Below are 22,526 nucleotides of genomic sequence, written 5' to 3' on the forward strand. Positions count from 1 at the left end.
GGTTAATGATGTTGTGTTGATGGTGTTTGTTTATGGTTAATTATGTTCTGTTGATGGTGTTTGTGATGTGTTTATAGTTAATGATGTTGTGTTGATGGAGTTTGTTTATAGTTAATGATGTTGTGTTGGTGTTTGTTTATGGTTAATGCTGTTGTGTTGATGGTAAATTATGTTGTTTGTTTATGGTTAATGGTGGTGTTAGTTTATGATTAATGATGTTGTGTTTATGGTAAATTATGGTGTTTATGGTTAATGGTGGTGTTAGTTTATGATTAATGATGTTGTGTTGATGGTGTTTGTTTATGGTTTATGTTGTGTTGATGGTAATTGATTATGGTTAATGATATTGTGTTTATGGTGTTTGTTTATGGTTAATTATGTTGTGTTGATGGTGTTTGTTTATGGTTAATTATGTTGTGTTGATGGTAATTGATGGTGTTTGTTTATGGTACATGATGGTGTTTGTGATGTGTTTATAGTTAATGATGTTGTGTTGATGGAGTTTGTTTATAGTTAATGATGTTGTGTTGGTGTTTGTTTATGGTTAATGCTGTTGTGTTGATGGTAAATTATGTTGTTTGTTTATGGTTAATGGTGGTGTTAGTTTATGATTAATGATGTTGTGTTGATGGTGTTTGTTTATGGTTAATGATGTTGTGTTGATGGTAAATTGTGGTGTTTGTTTATGATTAATGATGGAGGTTGTTTATGGTTGATGTTTATGGTGTTAGTTTATGATTAATGATGTTGTGTTGATGGTAAATTATGGTGTTTGTTTATGGTTAATGGTGGTGTTAGTTTATGATTAATGATGTTGTGTTGATGGTGTTAGTTTATGATTAATGATGTTGTGTTGATGATAATTGATGGTGTTAGTGTTATGGATGATGTGTTGGTGTTTATGGTTGATGTTGTTTGTTTATGGTTAATGGTGTTGTGTTGGTTTATGGTTGATTTTGTGTTGATGGTGAGTGATGTTTTCTCCATCCGTTTTAAGCTGGATGTGTTAGCCAGCATCACTCAACTCTTCTCGAAAAGCCCAAAGAAGAGCTCTGTATTCTCGCATCCCAGCGGGTATTTACTGTATATGAGCTCTAATAATCATTGCAGTCGATCTCGCCTTGAATATTGCCAAAGCGGCAGATTTGGAGGATGAATGAGAATAAAGGTCGCGCGGATGCAGCAGGTTTAGCGTTAGCAGTGCTGCTCGCGGGAACGGGTGTCAAAACATCACCGAATAAACACCCGAACCGGGTTTAAACACACACGCACTCACCTCGAGCGGGTCTGAGGGCACAGAACAGGCACAAGAGCACCGTCGTCGCGGATAAATGCATGTTTAGCGCATGGATGATGGACGGGTTGAGTGTTTTATTGTTTACAGCTTCCGTCTCGGCTTTGGGGCTTTGCGTGCTGACGTCACACGCACAGACAATAAGACCCCTCCCCAGAGATAGCTACTGCACATTCAGTCACATCAAATAATTGATCAAACGCACATAATGCAGCGGCGATTACTTAAAATTGTTTCTCGTGTGAAGAACATTTCCGGGTTTTTTTTTCCCTTAATACTTACAAATATTCATTTGAATTCCTGGCGAATGTCAAATCAGAATCCTGTCAGAGTTTGTCATTGTCCAGTAGCGAGCGCCCAGACAGGAAAGGCGCGAAAGTCAAAAGATTGGAGACAAACTTCGTATTATATCAGACTTCAAATGACAAACACCGGCATGGAGGATAAGTGCTTTCACAGCATAATCATGAACTCAAAATAGAGCTCTTCTAAAAATGAACCCTTTTGATTGTAAAGCATTTTTTCGACTTTATTCAAACAGGTTGAAAAGTTAAAAAGAAATAAAAACTAATACTTTGTATTTTTAACAGTAACTTAAGTTACACATTTTCATTTTAGATACAAAGGTCAGTTAGGTAACCATCATGTTTTGTCTAGACTGGTAAAATTAGAATACATAAATTACTTTAATCACACCACTGAAGAACATTTTATTTTCAGAGTTTCCTTGATATTTTCTCATCTTTCAAGTTAAAATAATGTGCTGAAACCAATAGGAGACAAAAAGTAGTGTCATTTAAAAGTTGTGGGAGTGTTTAGGGGGGCAAACAGAATGCAAAGAGGCCTGCTAAACAAAACCCAACAGCACAAGGTAAACATTACAAATCAGCAGAAGTCATCAAGCCAAAACCAGTCAAACGCAAGTCAAAAGGTTTCATATGAGTCAAGTTTATTAAGGCACAGCGGTTTAATTGGAAAAGGAGTTAATCTTCAATACTCTACATCCTCCTCATAATCGTCAGTGGAATCAGCACCAACCTCCTCGTAGTCCTTCTCCAGGGCAGCCATGTCCTCCCGTGCCTCTGAGAACTCTCCTTCCTCCATCCCTTCACCCACATACCAGTGTACGAAAGCCCTTTTGGCATACATCAGGTCAAACTTATGGTTCAGACGACTCCAGGCTTCTGCGATGGCCGTGGTGTTGCTCAACATACAGACAGCCCTCTGCACCTTGGCCAGATCACCTCCGGGTACGACGGTGGGCGGCTGGTAGTTGATGCCCACTTTGAACCCTGTGGGACACCAGTCCACAAACTGGATGGAGCGTCGAGTCTTGATATTGGCAATAGCGGCGTTAACGTCTTTGGGCACCACGTCGCCACGATACAGCAAACAGCAAGCCATGTATTTGCCACGGCGAGGGTCACATTTCACCATCTGGTTTGCTGGCTCAAAACAGGCATTGGTGATCTCCGGCACAGAGAGCTGCTCATGGTATGCCTTCTCTGCAGAGATGATGGGAGAGTAGGTGACCAGCGGAAAGTGGATACGAGGGTATGGCACCAGGTTGGTCTGGAACTCAGTTAGGTCCACGTTCAGAGCTCCGGTCAAACCGCAGAGATGCCGTGATGGAAGACACTATCTGGGCAATGAGTCGGTTCAGGTTGGTGTAGGACCGGCGCTCGATATCAAGATTTCAACACAGATGTCAAAGATGGCTTCGTTATCCACCATGAAAGAGCAGTCGGAGTGCTCGAGGGTGGTGTGAGTCGTCAGAATCGAATTGTAGGGTTCCACCACAGCAGTGCTCACCTGTGGGGCGGGATACACGGAGAACTCCAACTTGGACTTTTTACCATAATCGACAGACAGTCGCTCCATCAGCAGAGATGTAAAACCGGAGCCTGTTCCGCCGCCAAAACTGTGAAAGATCAGGAAGCCCTGCAGACCGCTGCACTGATCCGCCTAGAGAGGAAACAGAAAACTGTTCGCATGTGGCCAGGAATTGTACAAAACACTTGAAATGGCACTGAAGTCACCATTTTACGTGATACGGTCCATAACGGATTCTACGATCTCTTTGCCAATGGTATAGTGACCACGCAGCGTAGTTATTAGCCGCATCCTCCTTTCCACTGATCAGCTGCTCGGGTGGTAAAGTTGTCGATAAGGTCCATTACGGATCTCATCTAGAAAGAAACGGTCAACATAAACTAGTCACACTCAACAGAACTCCCCAGAAACCTCCAGTTATTATACAACCACACAAGTACAGATAAATCACTGGAACAGAAGTCTCAACGGAGTTTAGCCAAAATTATTCTTTTTTTCGTCATCAGCAGGGTGTGTAAACAATTCATGGGGCCCGATTTTTCAAACCGTGCATCCTTTGTGCACCTAGTTTGCATTAGTGGCTTCATGAGGCGTCGACACGGTTGGGCTGCTGCTGACGAGGTGGCAGAAGACGACATACATGCAAGCGAACAACTGGAGACAGTAGAAACAAGGTCAAGAGTGCGTGCAAGGAGGTCACGAGATACCTGCATTGATATAACGGGAGTTTTAAGTCCTGTTAGTCTAATCGATTACTGAGTGTTTGAGAAGTTTAGTCAACATTAAAGGAGAATTCTAATCTTCAACAGCATGTTCGAATTAAACTGGTTTAATTTAGCAAAATACAGTATTTAGTGTAAAGAATCCCCATTTATGAAGAAAAACCATCTAGACTGAATCCATTCCATCCAATAAGATAATAGGCCGAGTGAACCGCAAGAGCTGGCACGCATGCATGATTAGTATGGTCGGTTACGGTTTGACACGTTAATTACAAGAGTGGGACCAAATTTAGAGAACATTTAACAAAAACTATTACTAAACTAATGAGTTCGGTTTATGGGTCTAGCACAGCAATCTTGTGCTGCATGTGTTGACCAATCGGTGTTCGCATACACGGCCTAATGGAGTATACTTTTGAAAGGCTGTTCACCTGCAAGCACTAATGTATGCATAAAAACAGTGTTATACTTAAGCCTTAGTCTTACCAACAACGGTCGGCTCCAGGTCAATGAACGCGGCTCGAGGAACATACTTCCCTGCACCGGTTTCACTGAAGAAAGTTCCAAAAGAGGAGGAGTTGGCCAACGAGCTGTCATCACCAACTACAGTCCCATCCGGCTGGAAGCCATGTTCCAAACAGTACAGCTCCCAGCAGGAGTTTCCCATCTGGACTCCTGCTTGACCGATGTGTACAGAGATACACTCCCTCTGAGAACCAGACAAACACACGGTCACACTCGCAAGACAAATGTACTTTAAGCAAGTTTGAGAAATAAATCTCACCATTGTCCTCAGATATCACAGCAAACAAGGATTAAACCTGAACCTTCAAACCCTGAAATCACAAACATTATGTAGAGACTCATATCTTACTGTTCCACATCCACCAAATATAACACACTCACCTTCACAGCTCTATCAAGCTGCACACCTGGGCAAACTTTATAAGGCTGTCTATGACATCAGGAGGGCGTGGCTTGTAATTAACCAATCACCCCCCTGGAATCAAAATGATTTAGAAATAGTTTTGATGGTTTGATCCCACAGACCCATCAGAACATGCTTGAAATGATGTTGGAATTTGGAAGTTTAACCAGTGTTTATTGTTGTTGTTGTCATGAAGTGTGTTTCCACTCAATGAAGATGTGGCATCAGAAACAGGTTCATGAAGAGTTTGAGATGATGTTTGTGTGATGATACCAGTATATATATATATTTATCTCTTCTCACAAGACTGGTAAGATGATTTCTTCCTAGAAATGGTCATCCACCCATATAGCACACGTACATCTCCAGTATGTCAGTTTAAGTGTGTTTCATCAGGAAAAGACCTTCAATGAATAATGTTTTTATTCATATTACTGTTTCTTATATAGTAAGCAACCACTTTCTCTGTTGCCTGTGTGGGTCTTGACATTGTTTCGTGGTGAAATGCTTCTGCATTTAAAACTCAATAAAGCTCTCATGCATTGGTCTCGTCTTTGTCTCTGACCATACTACAACAATGAGCAAACACTAAAATAATACATCTTTAAAATAAAAACACACATCGAGACGTCTGGGTGATGGACGTGTGCTATCATTTTTGTCTTGTGTCAAATAGATAAATAAACTTATGGGCGAACACGTATTTAACGCATGTTTTCTAATTCGGCAATATAAACGTGTAATGTGTTTTCAACATTTTCAAAGTTTTGCAGTTAAAATTGTCTTGTCTCTATTCATAAAAGGTCATACATGTATGTATAATGCACAAAAAACATTGACATACACGTTTCAAAGTGGGAATCACCCACAATCACAACGCATTTAAGATATATTTGTTGCTTTTGCACAATATTTATTACATTTAAATGATTTTTTGCTTTCTTAGTCTAGAAATTATAATTTGGAAATGTGTGAAATTCACAGTAATATTGCATTAAACTCTAATAAAGACGCTGGTGATCTTCATTTAAAGAAAACAACCTGTCACTGATAGACCAATCAGCTCTCAGCGCTGTCACTGTTAGACCAATCAGCGCTCAGCGCTTTTACCTTTAGGCCAATCATCGCTCAGCGCTGTCACCGTTAGACCAATGAACTCTCAGCGCTGTCACTGTTAGACCAATCAACTGTCAGTGCTGTCGGCTGTCACTGTTAGACCAATCAGCTCTCAGCGCTGTCTAGGGTTGACAGTACTAGCCAATCAGTGAGAGACGTGAAAGCACATGATCATTGTTTTCTCTAGAGTCAGTTCAGCTATTATCATCTCAAAGCGCTGCTTTAGCACAAGAACATGTTTTTGCTCAGGGACGAATTACATGACAGTGTGGTGTAACACGTGATTCAATACGGATGTGACGTCAGAGTGTGTGTTTACCCCAAACAGCAACAGACTCGCATTAACCAGTTCATATTTACGGGTTTACTAGTTTAACCAGCGCTTAAACATTGATTATGAGTATTTAACCAACAGGTAAGTGTTTGTTTAATTATTGTGTGTAGTCTGTATCTGCGTGACTCTTACATTTGAACACGTATTTAATCTTGTTTTGGCATTAATACATGTCATATTCTAGACAGGTACAATGTGTAATACATGATCATATCTCATGTTCACATTTACGTGAAATAAAAACAGTTATAGCGATTTATTGCAAAGTAGATGCGATTAAACGGACTCCTGTAGTTTCTGTGTTATAAACATGTTATATATGTTTCAGTTGTGAACATGTAGTTGTTTAATTAGAGCTATCATTTTATCACTGTCATCAAAAGTATATTAAACATCATTACAGAAAGATTATGAAGCTTCTTACACTGTGAGAAGATCCATATTAACTTTATTATGATTTTACAGCATTAACAATAATTGGAGCAACTATTGAAAATATTACCATGTAAATATATGAAATGAAAAAAATGGGAAATCTTTTAATATCCAGTTTAAAACACGTGTCAAGTTTGTAGAAATGTTTGTGTCCATGTTGGTTTCATACATTAAAAAAAAACACTTTTTAAATATTTTTTTTTTTACAAAAATAATAATAAAATATTGAATCACTTTAAAAGTAAAAGGTAATCAATGACTTTACTTGCACCTTAAAGACACGTGTGTAATTTCGTCATTGTTTCATATGAACTGCATTATTAATGTAATGTATTAGATCACATCGCTGACGCTGTGGTGGTAAATATGTATTACAGACACTGTAAGTGTTTCAGTGTAAGCCACTGATGCAGTTGATGTTGTTCACAGCTGTTGTGAAGTACAGATGAACATGTGAGCATGAGGATCTGAAGACATGACCGTCGCATGGCTGCTCGACTGCTGCGTGCTGCACTTATGGCACAGACCTGGATGGGCGTCCGTCACCATTTCTCCCCTGCGGAACCCGTTCAGTAGCTGCAGAGAACGACTGACCCGGAGACACAGCCGGGGCCGGAGGTTCTGCTTCTGTAAGGTGGGTTCACTCGGGTATCGTGTCGGGTTTTACACAAACATCTCCAACTTCAGCACGTCGACGTTTCGTGAGTCCACAGACCTGAGATACCGCATGTCCCGTCTGCGGAGCACTCTGGACTCCGTCTCGAAAGTGGTGAGCGAGACGCAAACAGAGATTCGGTCTCGGATCACCCGACTCAAACCCGGCAGTGGCCAGGAGGGCAAAACGGCAGAGACTGGCCCAGAAACAACAGGAAGTGCATCAACACCCTCAATAACACCTGCTAAAACTCCACCTGCAGATTTAACGCAGACCACCGCTCCAGCTAAGACCGCGCAGGAAGTGATCAATAAAATAAAAGGAACAGCCCTGACCAAAATTGATGCTCCACCAACCAACGCTCTCATAGCCAAACAGACCACGCCCTCTTCCACCCCGGGTCAGTCAGCGTGCACCTGGGCAAGACCTACAACTACCTGTCTCACCATATCAACTCCTACTTTGGCAGCTTACTTAAAACAGAAGAGACTAAACCAAGCGTCGAAGACGTCGCCCGCACACCCGACAACAGGAAGCGGGTCTTCTGCCAGCTAAAGCACAGCGGGTGACATCAGAGGAACCCTTGACTGCCTTCTCTCCCACTAAAGGACTCGGAATTACTTCAGCTCCTCTGCCCGAGCGTTCAATCGTTTGTAGGGAGCTACATTGCCTCGCTGGTGCCCAGGTTTAAGACTGAACCCAAAAGCATCCCAGCAGAGGCAGATAGACGCTCTCCTGACGTGGACACCGCGGTGAAACCAAAGGAAGCGCCAGAGAAAGATCCGAGATCTGCAGAGGAGAAAGCCAGACGCCTGCTGATCCAGAGAGAGAAGGTACGTTCCTTGCTAACATGTTGGCACTGAGACAGAATTTCACACTGGAAAGAATTCCACATGTGTACTTGACTACAGCACTATAAATGCTTAATGTATGTAATGTGACCCTCTTGTGATGTCATCATGTGTTCGGATATTTCTTGGAACCCCTGTTAAAAATAACCTCCCAGTGGGCCTCAGACTCATGCACATATCTCTCCTGAACTCTCAGTTAAGTGGCGTATCATTAGTGTTCAGTGATGTCATCAGCTTTACTGATCTGTGTTTGTATTTAGATTGATGAGATCTGTTGAATGCTTGATTCTGATTGGTTGACAGATGTTCTAAGGTGTGCCGTTATTTCAAGTAAGCTATGCGGCTAGTTCCAGGTCTTGACCGCATAACGGTTCCACGTCACTTCACCAAATTATTTCAGTTATTTCAAGATACCACAACAAAACAACCAATTATAACAAAGTCATTGGTTAAATACATCGGATAAGAATGTCCTAATGTCTAATTCACACACACACACACACACACACACACACACACACACAAACACACTCGCACACACACTCACACACACACTCACAAACACACACACACTCACAAACTCACACACACACTCACACACACAAACACACACACACTTTTTATAGTGTATATATTCAGCAGATGAAGAGTTTATATATGTCAGTACATGAGGTTTCACATCTCCTTATAGTCGCATGTTTCTTTGCATGCTCTCGGTTCACTGTATGTTTACTGTGATGGACACTAATATAAGTGTGGTGTATTATAGATCATCGCGCGTGTGAGCGTGGACAATCGGACTCGAGCTCTGGTTCAGTCTCTTCAGCTGCGTCAGGCGTGAAGCTCTACATCAGCAGAGTGGAGGAACTCATTCTTCATCTGCTGGAGTTTCCAGAAACACGATCAGTCGCCGTCAAGGTGAGTCCTTCAGTTCTCCGATACAGCATACGTTTGTGTGGTGGTTACAGCTGAAGGTCGTGGGTCACTTTGGGTTCTCTCTGTCAGGAGAAGGTGATCCCGTGTCTGCTGCGCTTGCGTCAGGCCAGTGATCCGTGTCTGAAGGCGGCTGTGAGAGAAGCTCTGGCTCTGGCGGGTTTCATCGAGCCGGTAAAGAACAGAGGAATCCGGATCCTGTCCATCGATGGAGGAGGAACCAGGTGAGCAGCTCAGCAGCTTTTCAGACCATCGTAAAATTTCTGTGTGGATTTATTTGACTGTATATGAATCTGTGTGTGTGTGTGTGTGTGTGTGTTCTCTCAGGGGTCTGGTGGCGCTTCAGACGCTGCACAGGTTGGAGGAGTTGTCAGGGAAACCCATCTATCAACTGTTTGACTACATCTGTGGTGTCAGTACAGGTAACTACACCTGAACCTCCTCTAACAATAACTGTGTGTGTGTGTGTGTGTGTGTGTGTGTGTGTGTGTGTGTGTGTGTGTGAGTGTGTGTGTGAGTGTGTGTGTGAGTGTGTGTGTGAGTGTGTGTGTATGTGTGTGAGTGTGTGTGTGTGAGAGAGTGAGTGTGCGCGTGCGCATGTGTGTGTTAGTGTGTGTGTGTGTGTGTGTGAGTGTGTGTGAGAGAGTGATTGTGCGCATGTGTGTGTGTGTGAGTGTGAGTGTGTGTGTGTGAGAGAGTGAGTGCGCATGTGTGTGTGAGTGTGTGTGTGTGTGAGTGTGTGTGTGTGTGTGTGTGTGAGAGTGAGAGAGTGAGTGTGCGCATGTGTGTGTGAGTGTGTGTGTGTGTGTGTGAGTGTGTGAGTGTGTATGTGTGTGTGTGTGTGTGTGAGTGTGTGTGTGAGTGTGTGTGTATGTGTGTGAGTGTGTGTGTGTGTGTGTGAGAGAGTGAGTGTGCGCGTGCGCATGTGTGTGTGTGTGTGTGTGTGTGTGTGAGTGTGTGTGTGAGAGAGTGAGTGTGCGCATGTGTGTGTGTGTGTGTGAGTGTGAGTGTGTGTGTGTGAGAGAGTGAGTGCGCATGTGTGTGTGAGTGTGTGTGTGTGTGTGTGTGTGTGTGTGTGTGTGTGTGAGTGTGTGTGTGAGTGTGTGTGTGTGAGAGAGTGAGTGTGCGCATGTGTGTGTGAGTGTGTGAGTGTGTGTGTGTGAGTGTGAGTGTGTGTGTGTGTGTGTGTGTGTGTGTGTGTGTGTGTGTGTGTGTGTGTGTGTGTGAGAGAGTGAGTGTGCGCATGTGTGTGTGAGTGTGTGTGTGTGTGTGTGTGTGAGTGTGTGTGTGTGAGTGTGAGTGTGTGTGTGTGTGTGTGTGTGTGTGTGTGTGTGTGTGTGTGTGTGTGTGTGTGTGAGAGAGTGAGTGTGCGTATGTGTGTGTGAGTGTGTGTGTGTGTGTGTGTGTGAGAGAGTGAGTGTGCGCGTGCGCATGTGTGTATGAGTGTGAGTGTGTGTGTGTGTGTGTGTGTGTGTGTGAGTGTGTGTGTGAGTGTGTGTGTGTGAGAGAGTGAGTGTGCGCATGTGTGTGTGAGTGTGTGTGTGTGTGTGTGTGAATGTGAGTGTGTGTGTGTGTGTGTGTGAGAGAGTGAGTGTGCGCGTGCGCATGTGTGTGTGAGTGTGTGTGTTGGGGTGGATGCTGTACACTGTGTCCAGAGTGTTTGGTATGAGCAGTATTTCAGGAGTCAGATATGGGGAAGTGTGTTTCTGCTGTAGATTTTTTGTTCACGTCACACCTCGTCTATATAAAGCAGTTCTGTGTAACACACGGCAATCTGCATGAACTTATTCATTGAATGTTTATATAATCCACACTTTGAAGTGAATGAGCAGGTTTAAATCAGTCACTTTGTCGTTCTGCTCTTGCCTCCGATCACTTGAACAAAATGCAAACAATGTTCCTTCCGTCAGTCTTGCACACAGTTCAGCTTCAGGACGATCCTTAAAGGAACAGCCACATGTTTAGATTTTAATTAGTGCAATTCAGAGTGCTTTATTGTTCAAAGGCATTTCAATATACTACCATAGAATAAATATTCCCTTTAGTGATGACAGGGGGCGCTGTTCTCTGTTCACAACTGTGTGTGAGTGTGTGTGTGTGAGATAGAGTGTGTGTTTGTGTGTTTGTGTGTGTTAGAGGAGGTTTCTCAATCAAGGACAAATGTTCTGAAATACCTCCAGAAGAATGACAAAACTTCACAAAGCCTCCCTTCACACAGAGCTGTGACATTTGTGCTCTTCTGTACTGATGAATCTCATGCAAAGTTTATGACTCTGATTGTTTTTATGTCACTCAATATTTACTCACACTTTTATTGAAAGATCTGAATATTCCCATGACGTCAGTTTATAAATTGTAATTATCAGGAGTCTGTGTATCTCAGCAAGTATTGACGCTGACTATCACACCTGGTGCTGAGTGACTCCAGTCAGGTCTCCTTAGCAACCAAATTGTCCTGGTTGCTAGGGAGGGTAGAGTCACATGGGGTAACCTCCTCGTGGTCGCTATAATGTGGTTCTCGCTCTCGGTGGGGCGTGTGGTGAGTTGTGCGTGGATGCCGCGGAGAATAGCGTGAAGCCTCCACACGCACTACGTCTCTACGGTAATGCGCTCAACAAGTCACGTGATAAGATGCGCGGATTGACGGTCTCAGACGCGGAGGCAACTGAGATTCGTCCTCCTGCACCCGGATTGAGGCGAGTCACTACACCACCACGAGGACTTAGATCGCTTTGGGAAAAATAAAAGTTATAATAATAAATAAATAAATTGTAATTATCTTCCATTAAGAACAGTAGATGTGCATGAGCAGTCTTACACAGGTATACTGTATATCTAACATGTATGTGTGTGTTCAGGTGCAATATTAGGCTTCATGTTGGGGTTTTCAGCTTTCCTCTGGAGGAGTGTGAGGATCTCTACAGGAAGTTGAGTTCTGACGTCTTTAAGCAGAACGTGATTGTGGGAACTGTGAAGATGAGCTGGAGTCACGCCTTCTACGACAGTGAGATCTGGGAGAAAGTGCTCAAGTGAGTCCATCATGTCACAGAAACATACTGGTCACATGACTGGTCACATGACAGCTGCTTCACCATTTCGACTCTTCACAGGGAGAAAATGGGCTCGGATCTTCTCATTGAAACATCACGTGACCCCGACTGCCCAAAGGTGAGACAAAAACATGTTCTGTGACTGTTTGAACAGGGTTTCCGTCTTACATCAGAGCAACAAGTCTTACATTCATACGGTCGTGGCATTGAATGTTGTATGAGGGATTGTTTTCTCGTTGGGTGACCAGATGTCCCGTTTATAAGAGGTGTCTCGACAATTCTCTAAACAATGTAATCATGTGAATATGTAAACCAGCATGTCACTGTTCATGTTTCCTCTGGAGCACGAGGTGCATCAATGTTACATTCAGACTGATACTTTTACATAGTACAAGCACTTGTATGTTCAGATGTGTGTTGTTGTGAATGTTGTGAATGTTGTGAATATCACATCATTTGGACAGTCTACATGGAATCTGTACATTAAAAAAAGACTAAAATGTGGATAAATCATGAAAAACCTCAATTTAAAATAAAATATACATTTACACAAACTATATCGCTTATACAGTTAAGTGCAGAAGTATATATGCTAATATGTACTCTTATTTACTGCAATCATCCTGTTCTAAAGTTTGCACCCCTTTGATCTTCTTGAGCATCAGTGAATGTTTCATGTTGTGTAATATTGTGTCCAAAACTGAATATCATCATGTAGCCACTGACGAACTGAGAAACCAAATAATTGTACAGTAGATGAGGGGTTACTAATGAAAGTGAACATCTTCACTGCTCAGCACAAAGCAGAGACTCATGAACAACTATTACACACACACACACACACACACACACACACTCACACACACACTCACGCTTACACACACACACTCACACACACACTCACGCTTACACACACACACACACTCACACGCACACACACTCACACACACTCACACACACTCACACTGGTCACCCTGTTTATGTTACAGTGAAGGTGCAGCACACAGTGTACAGTGTTTACAGCATTATACAGTATATGTGTTGTAATGTGCAGCTTCATGTGTCAGTAAGTGATGCAGCAGTGGAATACAGATGTGTGTGTGTGTGTCGGTCCTGCAGGTGTCAGCAGTGAGTACAGTGGAATACAGATGTGTGTGTGTGTGTCGGTCCTGCAGGTGTCAGCAGTGAGTACAGTGGTGAACAGAGGTCCTCCAGTGAAGGCGTATGTGTTCAGGAACTATAGTCTTCCCGCCGGTGTGCGCTCACATTACCGCGGCGACTGTCGGCACAAGATGTGGGAGGCCATCCGAGCGTCCTCTGCTGCTCCGGGATATTTCCAAGAGTTTGCTCTGGGAAACGACCTGCATCAGGTAAACTGTGAAAACACAGATGAGAGAATGTCATTACAGACCTCTCGAGAACACGTCCAGATCACATTTCAGCCCAAACGCAGAGAAACAAACTGTTATTTAGCATAAAGAGAAAAAGATACTGTAACACAAAATTACTGGAAAAGTGTGTGTGTGTGTGTGTGTGTGTGTGTGTGTGTGTGTGAGAGAGTGTGTGTGAGAGAGTGTGTGTGAGAGAGTGTGTGTGAGAGAGTGTGTGTGAGAGAGTGTGTGTGAGAGAGTATGTGTGAGAGAGTATGTGTGTGTGTGTGTGTGTGAGAGAGAGTGTGTGTGTTTCTGTCTGTGTGCGCGTGTGTGTGTGTGTATGCGTGTGTGTGTATGAGTTTCTGTCTGTGCGAGTGTGTGTCTCTCTGTGTGTGTGTGAGAGAGTGTGAGTGTTTCTGTCTGTGCGTGTGTCTGTCTGTGTGTGTGTGTGTGTCATTAATGATAGAGATGAAAGGGAATATTTGATGAGTTCATGTTGTGTGTGCTTCTCTCAGTAGAGATCTATCGGCTCATTAACCCCACGCACACACTTACACACACACACACACACACACACACACGTACAGTATATGGTTTATGTTATGAATGAGCGTGTATAATGAGAAACATCTGAATGTGATCTGTCTTTCTTTATGAGATACAATTAAAGAAGTAATTGACAATTAAACACGCTTGAAGAGACTCTGAACTCACGTGTGAATGAGAAAATGATCAGCTTTATTCTTCTGTGTTACCCACAAACCCACAACACTACATTCGTCACATTGAATCCCCACGGGCTCATCTGATTGGCTAATATCACGCCTGAATGTGTGTGTGTGTGTTATCCTCAGGGCAGCTCTCTCTCTCTCTCTCTCTGTTTGTCTCTGTCTCTCGCCCAGATGGGTCTCAATGCTTTTGGGTTTTTATCACTACAACTTGAACCTCGTTTACTGCCTGTGACTTCAGAGGTCAGAGGTCGTAGAGGAGGACTGGTCAGAGTAATTAAGTAATGCAGTGTAATGGGGGCGCTAGTGTGCATGCCTATGGTTTAGATGTGTTCATTCAGGCTCCTTTCTGAGGTTACAATAAAGTTATTATTTCACTATGTTTCGGGCCATTTACATGTGTCTATTTTCCTAATTTTATGCAAACTTTTGTTATAATTCTATAATGCCGAAACCGAGCACCTCCAACAAAGCCAAGACCATGGATGACCTTTGGCTAAAGCTAATAGCTGGCCTGCAATCCGGCTCCCCGCTACGCCTGTGGAACTGCAAAGAGATATCCCAGTCAATCTTGCGCAGGGTAAACAAACACTTTGATGCTTTTGAACTTAACTTTCAGAAGCTTGTGACTTTGCAGGCTGAGCTGCAGGCCCACGTGGCTAGCCAAGAGTTAGCTGCTAGCGACTTAACTGCTCCGTGCTGAACCTAGAGACTCGCTTTCACAGACATTATATTAAGATTGTGGGGATACAAGAGGGCGAGGAGCCAGGCTGATTCCCAAATTACTCTGGGAAGAGCATTTCCCTCATCCGTTAAAGTAGAGCGAGTGCATCGCTCTCTCCAGCCGATGCCGGCCGCCGGTGGGAAGTCACAGACAGTGCTTGATGTTGTCATTTGAGAGAAAATTACCATTGACCTGTCAAATGCTGACAACTTTTAATCTGATTGTTGTGAAACATGAAGATCCTTCAGAGTATGAATCCCACAATAATCCAGAGAGCAGATGTGTGTGTCTCAGTTTCCTCTTTTGAAGTGTTGGTCTCAGTTTGTGGATGTCAGTTAGTCTGAAATGAATTATTTATAGAGCATAAAATGAGTCACAAACTTTCACTGTCACTTCAGATGAAGCTCCTCGTTTACAGAAACACAGACCTCTAGAAACTCTCTCACGGCCGGCTGGAAACAGTGAAACCCTCTGAACAGCAGATCTGATGAGATCATTATTCAGGAGGACGCTGTTTTAACACTGATAGTGGAGTTTGTTTTGTGTCTCTTGATTTATTGTCCCCCCTGTAATGATACTGTGATCTTTAAGTGAAGATTTATGTATGAAATGATGTCATGCACACACAGAAACTCGCTACTGCTAGAAAATACAGAGAAATTGCTGCTGCACAATTAGACATGACAACAACCCTCATGTAGCAGATCTAGACAGGTGGTGCTGGGGTGGAGGTGGGTTTCAGACAGAAACGGGCTTATCTGCAAAACTGAGCAATTTAATTGTTAAACAAAGAGAGAGATGCAAGTTGATTGGCTTCCCGATTGCAGGGCAAAGGACCAATCAGCTTACAACATCCAAGCCGATTGGCTTAACATGTCACATGTGAGCGAGCTGATTGGCTAACAGAAAACAAGTCATAGAACTCATCAGTTCTCATGGCTGAACTTTGCTCATTTATGTTAACAGAAATAAAATAATTAATATAAATGTACAAATATGTTTGCTAGATATAATTCACAGACCATGTTTATCTAATTTATCTACTGAATGTCCACATTTAAGTCATTTAACTTGACCGGTGTAATTTATACAATCTTTAACACAGATTCCTCTTTCTCTGTAGATACTATAAGTAGGAAGGACCCACATGTCAAAGTAGTTTGTCCATTCATCATGCGCCGCCACTATCTGTTGTAAGTGGTTGCCTGGGCGTTGCTCTATGGTTTCTAGCGTTTCTCAGTGGTGTTCAGGGTTGTTGCTTGGGTGTTGCTAAGGCGCTCAGAATAGTTGCTAGGTGGTTGTGTACTGGCTGAAGTGAAAAGACTCTGTACATCTGACTGGAGCCCCTCCCTTTAATATAAGTCCATGGGGTTTTTGTCTTAGTAAAGGAACAGCACACCTCTCTCAACAACACACTGACACTAATAATGGAGTTTGGTCATATCTGTTACTAGACATGCTTGACTTGGTAAACAGCACTAATAAAATGAGAGTTTGTGACTCGATATGTTTGTTATTTTGCTGTTGGCTTGTTTCGCTTGTCTCTGATGTTCAGTTGATGTGGTTTGTGCATCTGCATTCTCTGATTCCTCCGTCTCTTGTTCTTTCTCTTTTGCGCGCGGCTCTCACACGGTTTCTCCGCTGTGATGATGAAGGGGCCGGGGCTTAACCCCCCAAAAAAAATACAGCGTCTGTGAGTCCCTGGACACCTCTGGAGCCCACGTGGCCGTTGATGGGCATCACTATAATGAGACCCGTGCGTTTGAAGTTCAAGTCCAAACCAAAAACAGCCTGTATATCGATCTATGGTTTCTGAGATGCATTAATCAAACTGTTTTTGACAAGGTTATTCTGTACAAACTCAGCTGTAAAGTCATTTAAATCATCATTTTTACACTCGTTTTAGGATTATGTGTTACATCGTCATGGCAACAGTTGTATAATTGTGTATATCTTCACACAGATGTGGTTATTAAGTGATTTAATGACAGTAAAATCATGTTAACACACATATTGTTCATGTCTTGTGTCTATACTTGTGAAACAGTATTTTAATGTGTACAGATTGTAAAAAGGCAGGCAAAACTGCTAAAAATACATAGATTTGCCCCTTGAAGGTCTCTGCGTTGTTCTGTCTTTTCTGAGCACTGAAGTAAAGCAATTATTGTTAATAATTTGCACTTTACAAATTCATCCCGTTATTAATTTTATCTGACTCCAATTTTATATTAATCTGACTCCAATTTTAAGTTGACCTCTGATTTAGATTAAAGCTCTAAATTCTTTCTGATTATTCTTTTATTTTAATCATTTAAGTTATTGATTACTCTGAATCCTCTTCTATTCATTTACCTTTTGATCAGTTTCTAATGAGATTCAAACTGATAGTCTTTAAGTGGCTTCCTCCTACATTAAAGCTTCAGTTATGATAGAAATGATTCTTAAAATGGGATTCTCCTGCTCGGTTCCTCCAGAGCGGTTTCTCCTATTTTAAAGACCCAGTATTGATATAAATGATTTCAGAGGAATACAGAATAAATCAAAAAGTAACTATTTATTTGCCAGGTAGGATTTAAAACACAAGTTAAAGAAACAAGTCAAAGAACATACCGGGCAGTTGAGAAAAGTACATGTAATTGCAAAGCATGGGAAATCTGAATGCAGATTCCTATTATTACAGTTACACACATTGAGGTGTGGGATCATCTGACTACAGAGAACCTTGAGCTCTGGGCCAGCCTTCCTTAAATATCCAGACAGAATACACATTGTGTACCAAATGGTATTATCCTTTGTTCAATGAGAATTTGGGGGTGAAAGGGTTCTTGGCTTCCTGGTGTTAAACCTTCAAGGAGGGGGATAGGCCTCCAGAATTATTCAGTATTTGGCATAGACCTTATAACTTTGTTGTCATTAAGTTTTATAAAGCTGGGGACAAAACACTATACCAGACGCACGAGACATTTTAAATGATACCAAACATGTTACAAAAGTTACATTATTTGTATACATCAGATATGGTACATACAGATCTTAGGTGAGTTTGGGGTGATTCTGGGCTTAAAGGGAATGGATGAGGAGGAGGAGAGGGGAGAGGGGAGAGAATGGGACAGATGTGGAAGGGCGACAATGAGGTGTGATTTTTCAGTCTTCGCTCAGTGGGGTGTGGTGCCTCAGGAAGCATTTGCTATTTGCCTTTGAATGCAAACACATTGGCACCCCGCCTTACAAGATTAAACCCCATTGACTTGCATTGGAAGTGTCTCACTGGAACACACTTAAAGAAAAGGAGGAACGAGTCGACATTAATGTTGATTGATGAAGTGTTCGATCAGGTGTGTGTGTGTGTGTGTGTCTGTAGGACGGTGGTCTGCTGATCAATAACCCGACGGCTCTGGCGATTCATGAGTGTCAGTGTTTGTGGCCGGGTGTCCCGCTACAGTGCGTCGTCTCTCTGGGGACGGGACGCTTCGAGACAGCCGGCAAAAACAGCGTCTCTTACACCAGCCTGAAGACCAAACTCACCAACGTCATCAGCAGCGCCACAGACACGGAGGGTGAGTCGAGTTTCAATGGCAGTTACAGTCATGGGAATAAAGTAAGTACACCCCATGGACATTGATGGCCTTTTTGACACATTTGGACATCAAACATTTGAAACAGTGCCTGTTATGATATATGATAGATTAAAGTTGATATACTTGAACAAATCCACAAGGAACATGATTTACATACGTTTAGTCATTTAGCAGACGCTTTAATCCAATGAGACACACAGCAAGCAATGTGTCATGCAAAGTTGAACCACATCAGCAGTGCCGGAGTGAAGATGCTAGCACAGAAGGGTTTATATTATTGTTATTAAGTGCAGGGTAAGTCAGATGTGTTTCAGCTGGTTGTTGAATGTTGAGAAGGTAACAGCAGATCAGGTTCCCAAAGGACGTTCCGATTATTGGCACCCAATTGAACCGTTTCAAAGAGGATCAAACCTTTGCCTGTCCAAATATGTCACGGAGGAAAGCTTTTGGCCAAAACGTCACCCCATGTTTCCATGGGGTGTACTTATTTATTCACATGACAGTACGGGTTGTGGGCGGCACTGACTAGTGTCAGACTCTAAAGATGATTGACAGCTGTCTGTCAGAGAGGCTCCAATGAAATCGCTCTTAATATTCTGCCCAACACTGGAAAAGCGTTCAGTGTAGTGATGGATGTTTAAGATCTTGTTTACCTCCTTACATTTCAGTAACTCATTTCAAGTCATCAATCAAATGTGACAGTATTATGAATAGTTTTATCTGACTGGTTCAGTTAATGTACATTATCAACAAGGCAGATGACTCTTGAACAGTGCTGCTTCCATAGCTGCATTATTGAGCGTCATATACGCTATGATATATAACGGCACTTTTCCACGGGACGTTACGACACGACTCGCTTCACTATTCTGAGCTTGCATCTCCACTGCAGTTTAGTGCCGCCTCAATGTGGGCGGGATTATAGGCTGATCGTCATAGTTACGCCGCCTCTACTGCCGTGACATCATCTTAAACACGACACAAACTGACCAAAACAATAACACGAGCGCTAGCTGTTAGCTGCTAGCTCATTGTGCTGCATAAAGCAGGTGTTCGTGGTGATTTTACACAAGTGCAACAGTTAAATCGGTTGTTTTAGAAGCTTCCAGCAGCTGCTCTAATAAATAAAGTGAAGCTTTCAAGCAGAGTATAGAGTTAACGTAACTAAACGTCCCATCCTCCATCATGGACTCCACTATGCTAACTTTAAAACTAGCTTGTTGATGTCCCGTGTCGCTAATCCAGTGACGCTGTTAGTGATGATTCTCCCTGACCAATCAGTGATCTGCAGGATTATGACATCACATTTAGTGTCAGCTTGTTTGGAACCTTGACTGAGGTGGTCTAAAAAAGTACCAGGTACCAGATACTATCCACAGTAACCCCCAAAGCGAGTCGGGTTGAGCTGTGCCGTGGAAAAGCCCCATTAGTCTTATGTAATGATGCTGTCAAGTGCGTCTGAGAAGCTCCTTCATTGAGTCGGCATTCCTTATTATGACATCACACATTTAAGTCTGAAATAAAATACAGAAGAGATCAGAACTCAAGTCAATAATCTGTCTGTGTCTCTGTCAGTGGTGCACACGATGTTGGACGCTCTGCTCCCGCCGCACACGTACTTCCGCTTTAACCCGTACATGAGTGAGGACGTGGCGCTGGACGAGAGTCGTGGCGAGAAACTGACGCAGATGCAGTGGGAGGGGCTTCAGTACCTGCAGAGAAACCAGGAGAAACTCAGACGAGCCGTGAACGAGCTGTCGCGAGACAAGACTTCAGCGCAGAGACTCCACGACTGGATGCGACTCAAAGCGCACATGTACAAACACTAGCAGGAAACTTCCCATGATGCTCCACTCCTCAGCATTAAACTCTCCCATGATGCTCCACTCCTCAGCATTAAACTCTCGTGTCTGCACTGGTATTTATTGAGGTCATCGTGACACTTCATGTATTTATTGAGTTTCTCACATATGTCATGTGTTTCACAGCAGCATTATAGTGATTTATTAATAACCTTTCATGATTTTCATATTTAATAACTGAAATGATGGCCAGTATAACTGTGTATTATTTTACCTTTTAAAAATCACTTTAAGAATCGGTAGTATTTAGTCATATTTTATATATGCATGATGAAGTTCATATAAAAGAAGAATTGAAGAAACGAGTTCTCATTTCCTGATATTGACGCTGATCATAACCTCAAGCACACTGACAATAATATTTACAACATTATTTAATACTTTATATCATATAATCAGTATTTTACAGCATTTATTCATCTTGCTTAATGTCATTATAAAACACTGTTTATTAATAGTTCATGTTAGTTCAGAGTTATTAGTGATGTTTACTGTATATACACCACTTCTGATTTATAAACAATACATTTATATATAATGAACATTAAACGAGATAAAAAAACACACACACACACATACACGTAAATACACACACATACACACACACTCACACACACACTCACACACATAAACACGCACGCACACACATAAACACACACACACAGAATTCAACACATGTCACTCTGTGATTTTTAAAATTAAGTCATGTTTACTGTACATATACGACTTCTGATTTTTAAAATGTAAGTTTATGTAAATTTACCGTTAAACAAGATCATAAATGCTGTAAAAGTGTTCATTGTGAGTTCATATTTAATGCCGTTACACATATAACTGTACAGAAGAGTTCATGATGGCGTTCATGCTCGTCACAGAGATGTGCAGCTCTTCTCTCATGGATCATCTCATGTTTACCTGCAACACAAATGAGGATGTGTGTGATCACATGAACCCGCCGGACCTCAGACACTCGCTGTGATCACATGAACAGTTAAACTGTGAACGCACTCGAACCCGCCGGACCTCAGACACTCGCTGTGATCACATGATTAATGACGTGTGACGATGCAGACGGCTCGATCTGCCTTTATTAAACAGCACTTCATCACACACTGTGTGTACAACTACACACATATAAGAGACTCACACTTTTATTCTTGTAATTATTACACACACAATAACTGTTTCAGACAAACACTGAACGCACAATATGCTAATAATGATGTTTAGATGTAGTGGGAGACACTACCGTAGATTGTTCATGTCTTGATTGACTGATATTGTGATTTAATGTGCACTTTATCATATTCCACGCGTGTGCTGTCATGAATGCTCAGATGTTGTGATGAGTGTCTGTAAGTCACGTTCAACAGGTCTCAGAGTGACTGAAGCTGATAACAACGGACTGATCCCTCAATATTATTTCATTATTTTGTCCTGACAGATGCTGATTCTGATATCTCAGTGTAATAAAAGTTGATCTTTCAAACTCTTTATATCTTTATATTTTCTGTCTTCTAAAGCCCGTCATGATGCTCTGCAGTCTCGGTGTAAGTCTATGGGGTTCTGTGATCTGTCAGTAAAGCAACAACACACCGCTAGTAAAGCAACATCTCTTTGAGTTTAATATTGATCAATTCTCACTGTAAAAAGAGCTGCGTGAACATTCTGCTAAACATCTTTAGGAGAAAGTCATACCGGTTTGGAACTACATGAAATGTCCCTTTAATCACACTTATGAATATCTGTCGCAGGATTTCTATTTATCCCAAATATCAAATCAAATGTGATCTGCACTCAAGCGCTGTCTCTGTTCTGATTGGATCACATCCTGCAGCCGTCATATTGTGAATAAACAAACTCCACAATATTATAAAATTACATTTCAGGGGTTGACAAACACGTGTCAAACAAACTTCTTGCTGTCAGATGTTTGATTTGACACACACACACAAACACACACACACACACACAACAAAGACAAAGATCCCCCATTTAGCCCGAACAGACTGTAGGGGCAAGTGCTGTTAGCGAGCACCTATGTAGGCCGGAACGGTACACGAGGGGGTTGTCAATGGGGTACAACAGTTTCAAACTTCAAAAAGCACAT

The 22,526-nt window shown here is 42.3% G+C and overlaps 1 protein-coding gene and 2 pseudogenes across 2 annotated transcripts in view; 1 reads left to right on the forward strand and 2 right to left on the reverse strand.

The window, feature by feature from the left end:
• LOC127640620 (disintegrin and metalloproteinase domain-containing protein 10-like) overlaps nt 1–1,397 on the reverse strand; it is a 15,382-nt gene extending 13,985 nt beyond the window's left edge. For both annotated transcript variants that reach the window (XM_052123279.1, XM_052123278.1), the window contains exon 1: nt 1,277–1,397. In XM_052123279.1, coding sequence (XP_051979239.1) covers nt 1,277–1,337 — 61 coding nt within the window. In that variant the 5' untranslated portion in view covers nt 1,338–1,397. The remainder of the gene's footprint in view (nt 1–1,276) is intronic.
• An 887-nt stretch (nt 1,398–2,284) lies between these two features.
• Nucleotides 2,285–4,555, reverse strand: LOC127640437 (tubulin alpha-8 chain-like; annotated as a pseudogene).
• A 1,634-nt stretch (nt 4,556–6,189) lies between these two features.
• On the forward strand, nt 6,190–21,899 carry LOC127640661 (calcium-independent phospholipase A2-gamma-like; annotated as a pseudogene).
• The last annotated feature ends 627 nt before the right edge of the window (nt 21,900–22,526 follow it).

This window comes from Xyrauchen texanus, chromosome 49 (assembly GCF_025860055.1).
Source record: "Xyrauchen texanus isolate HMW12.3.18 chromosome 49, RBS_HiC_50CHRs, whole genome shotgun sequence".
NCBI lineage: Eukaryota > Metazoa > Chordata > Actinopteri > Cypriniformes > Catostomidae > Xyrauchen > Xyrauchen texanus.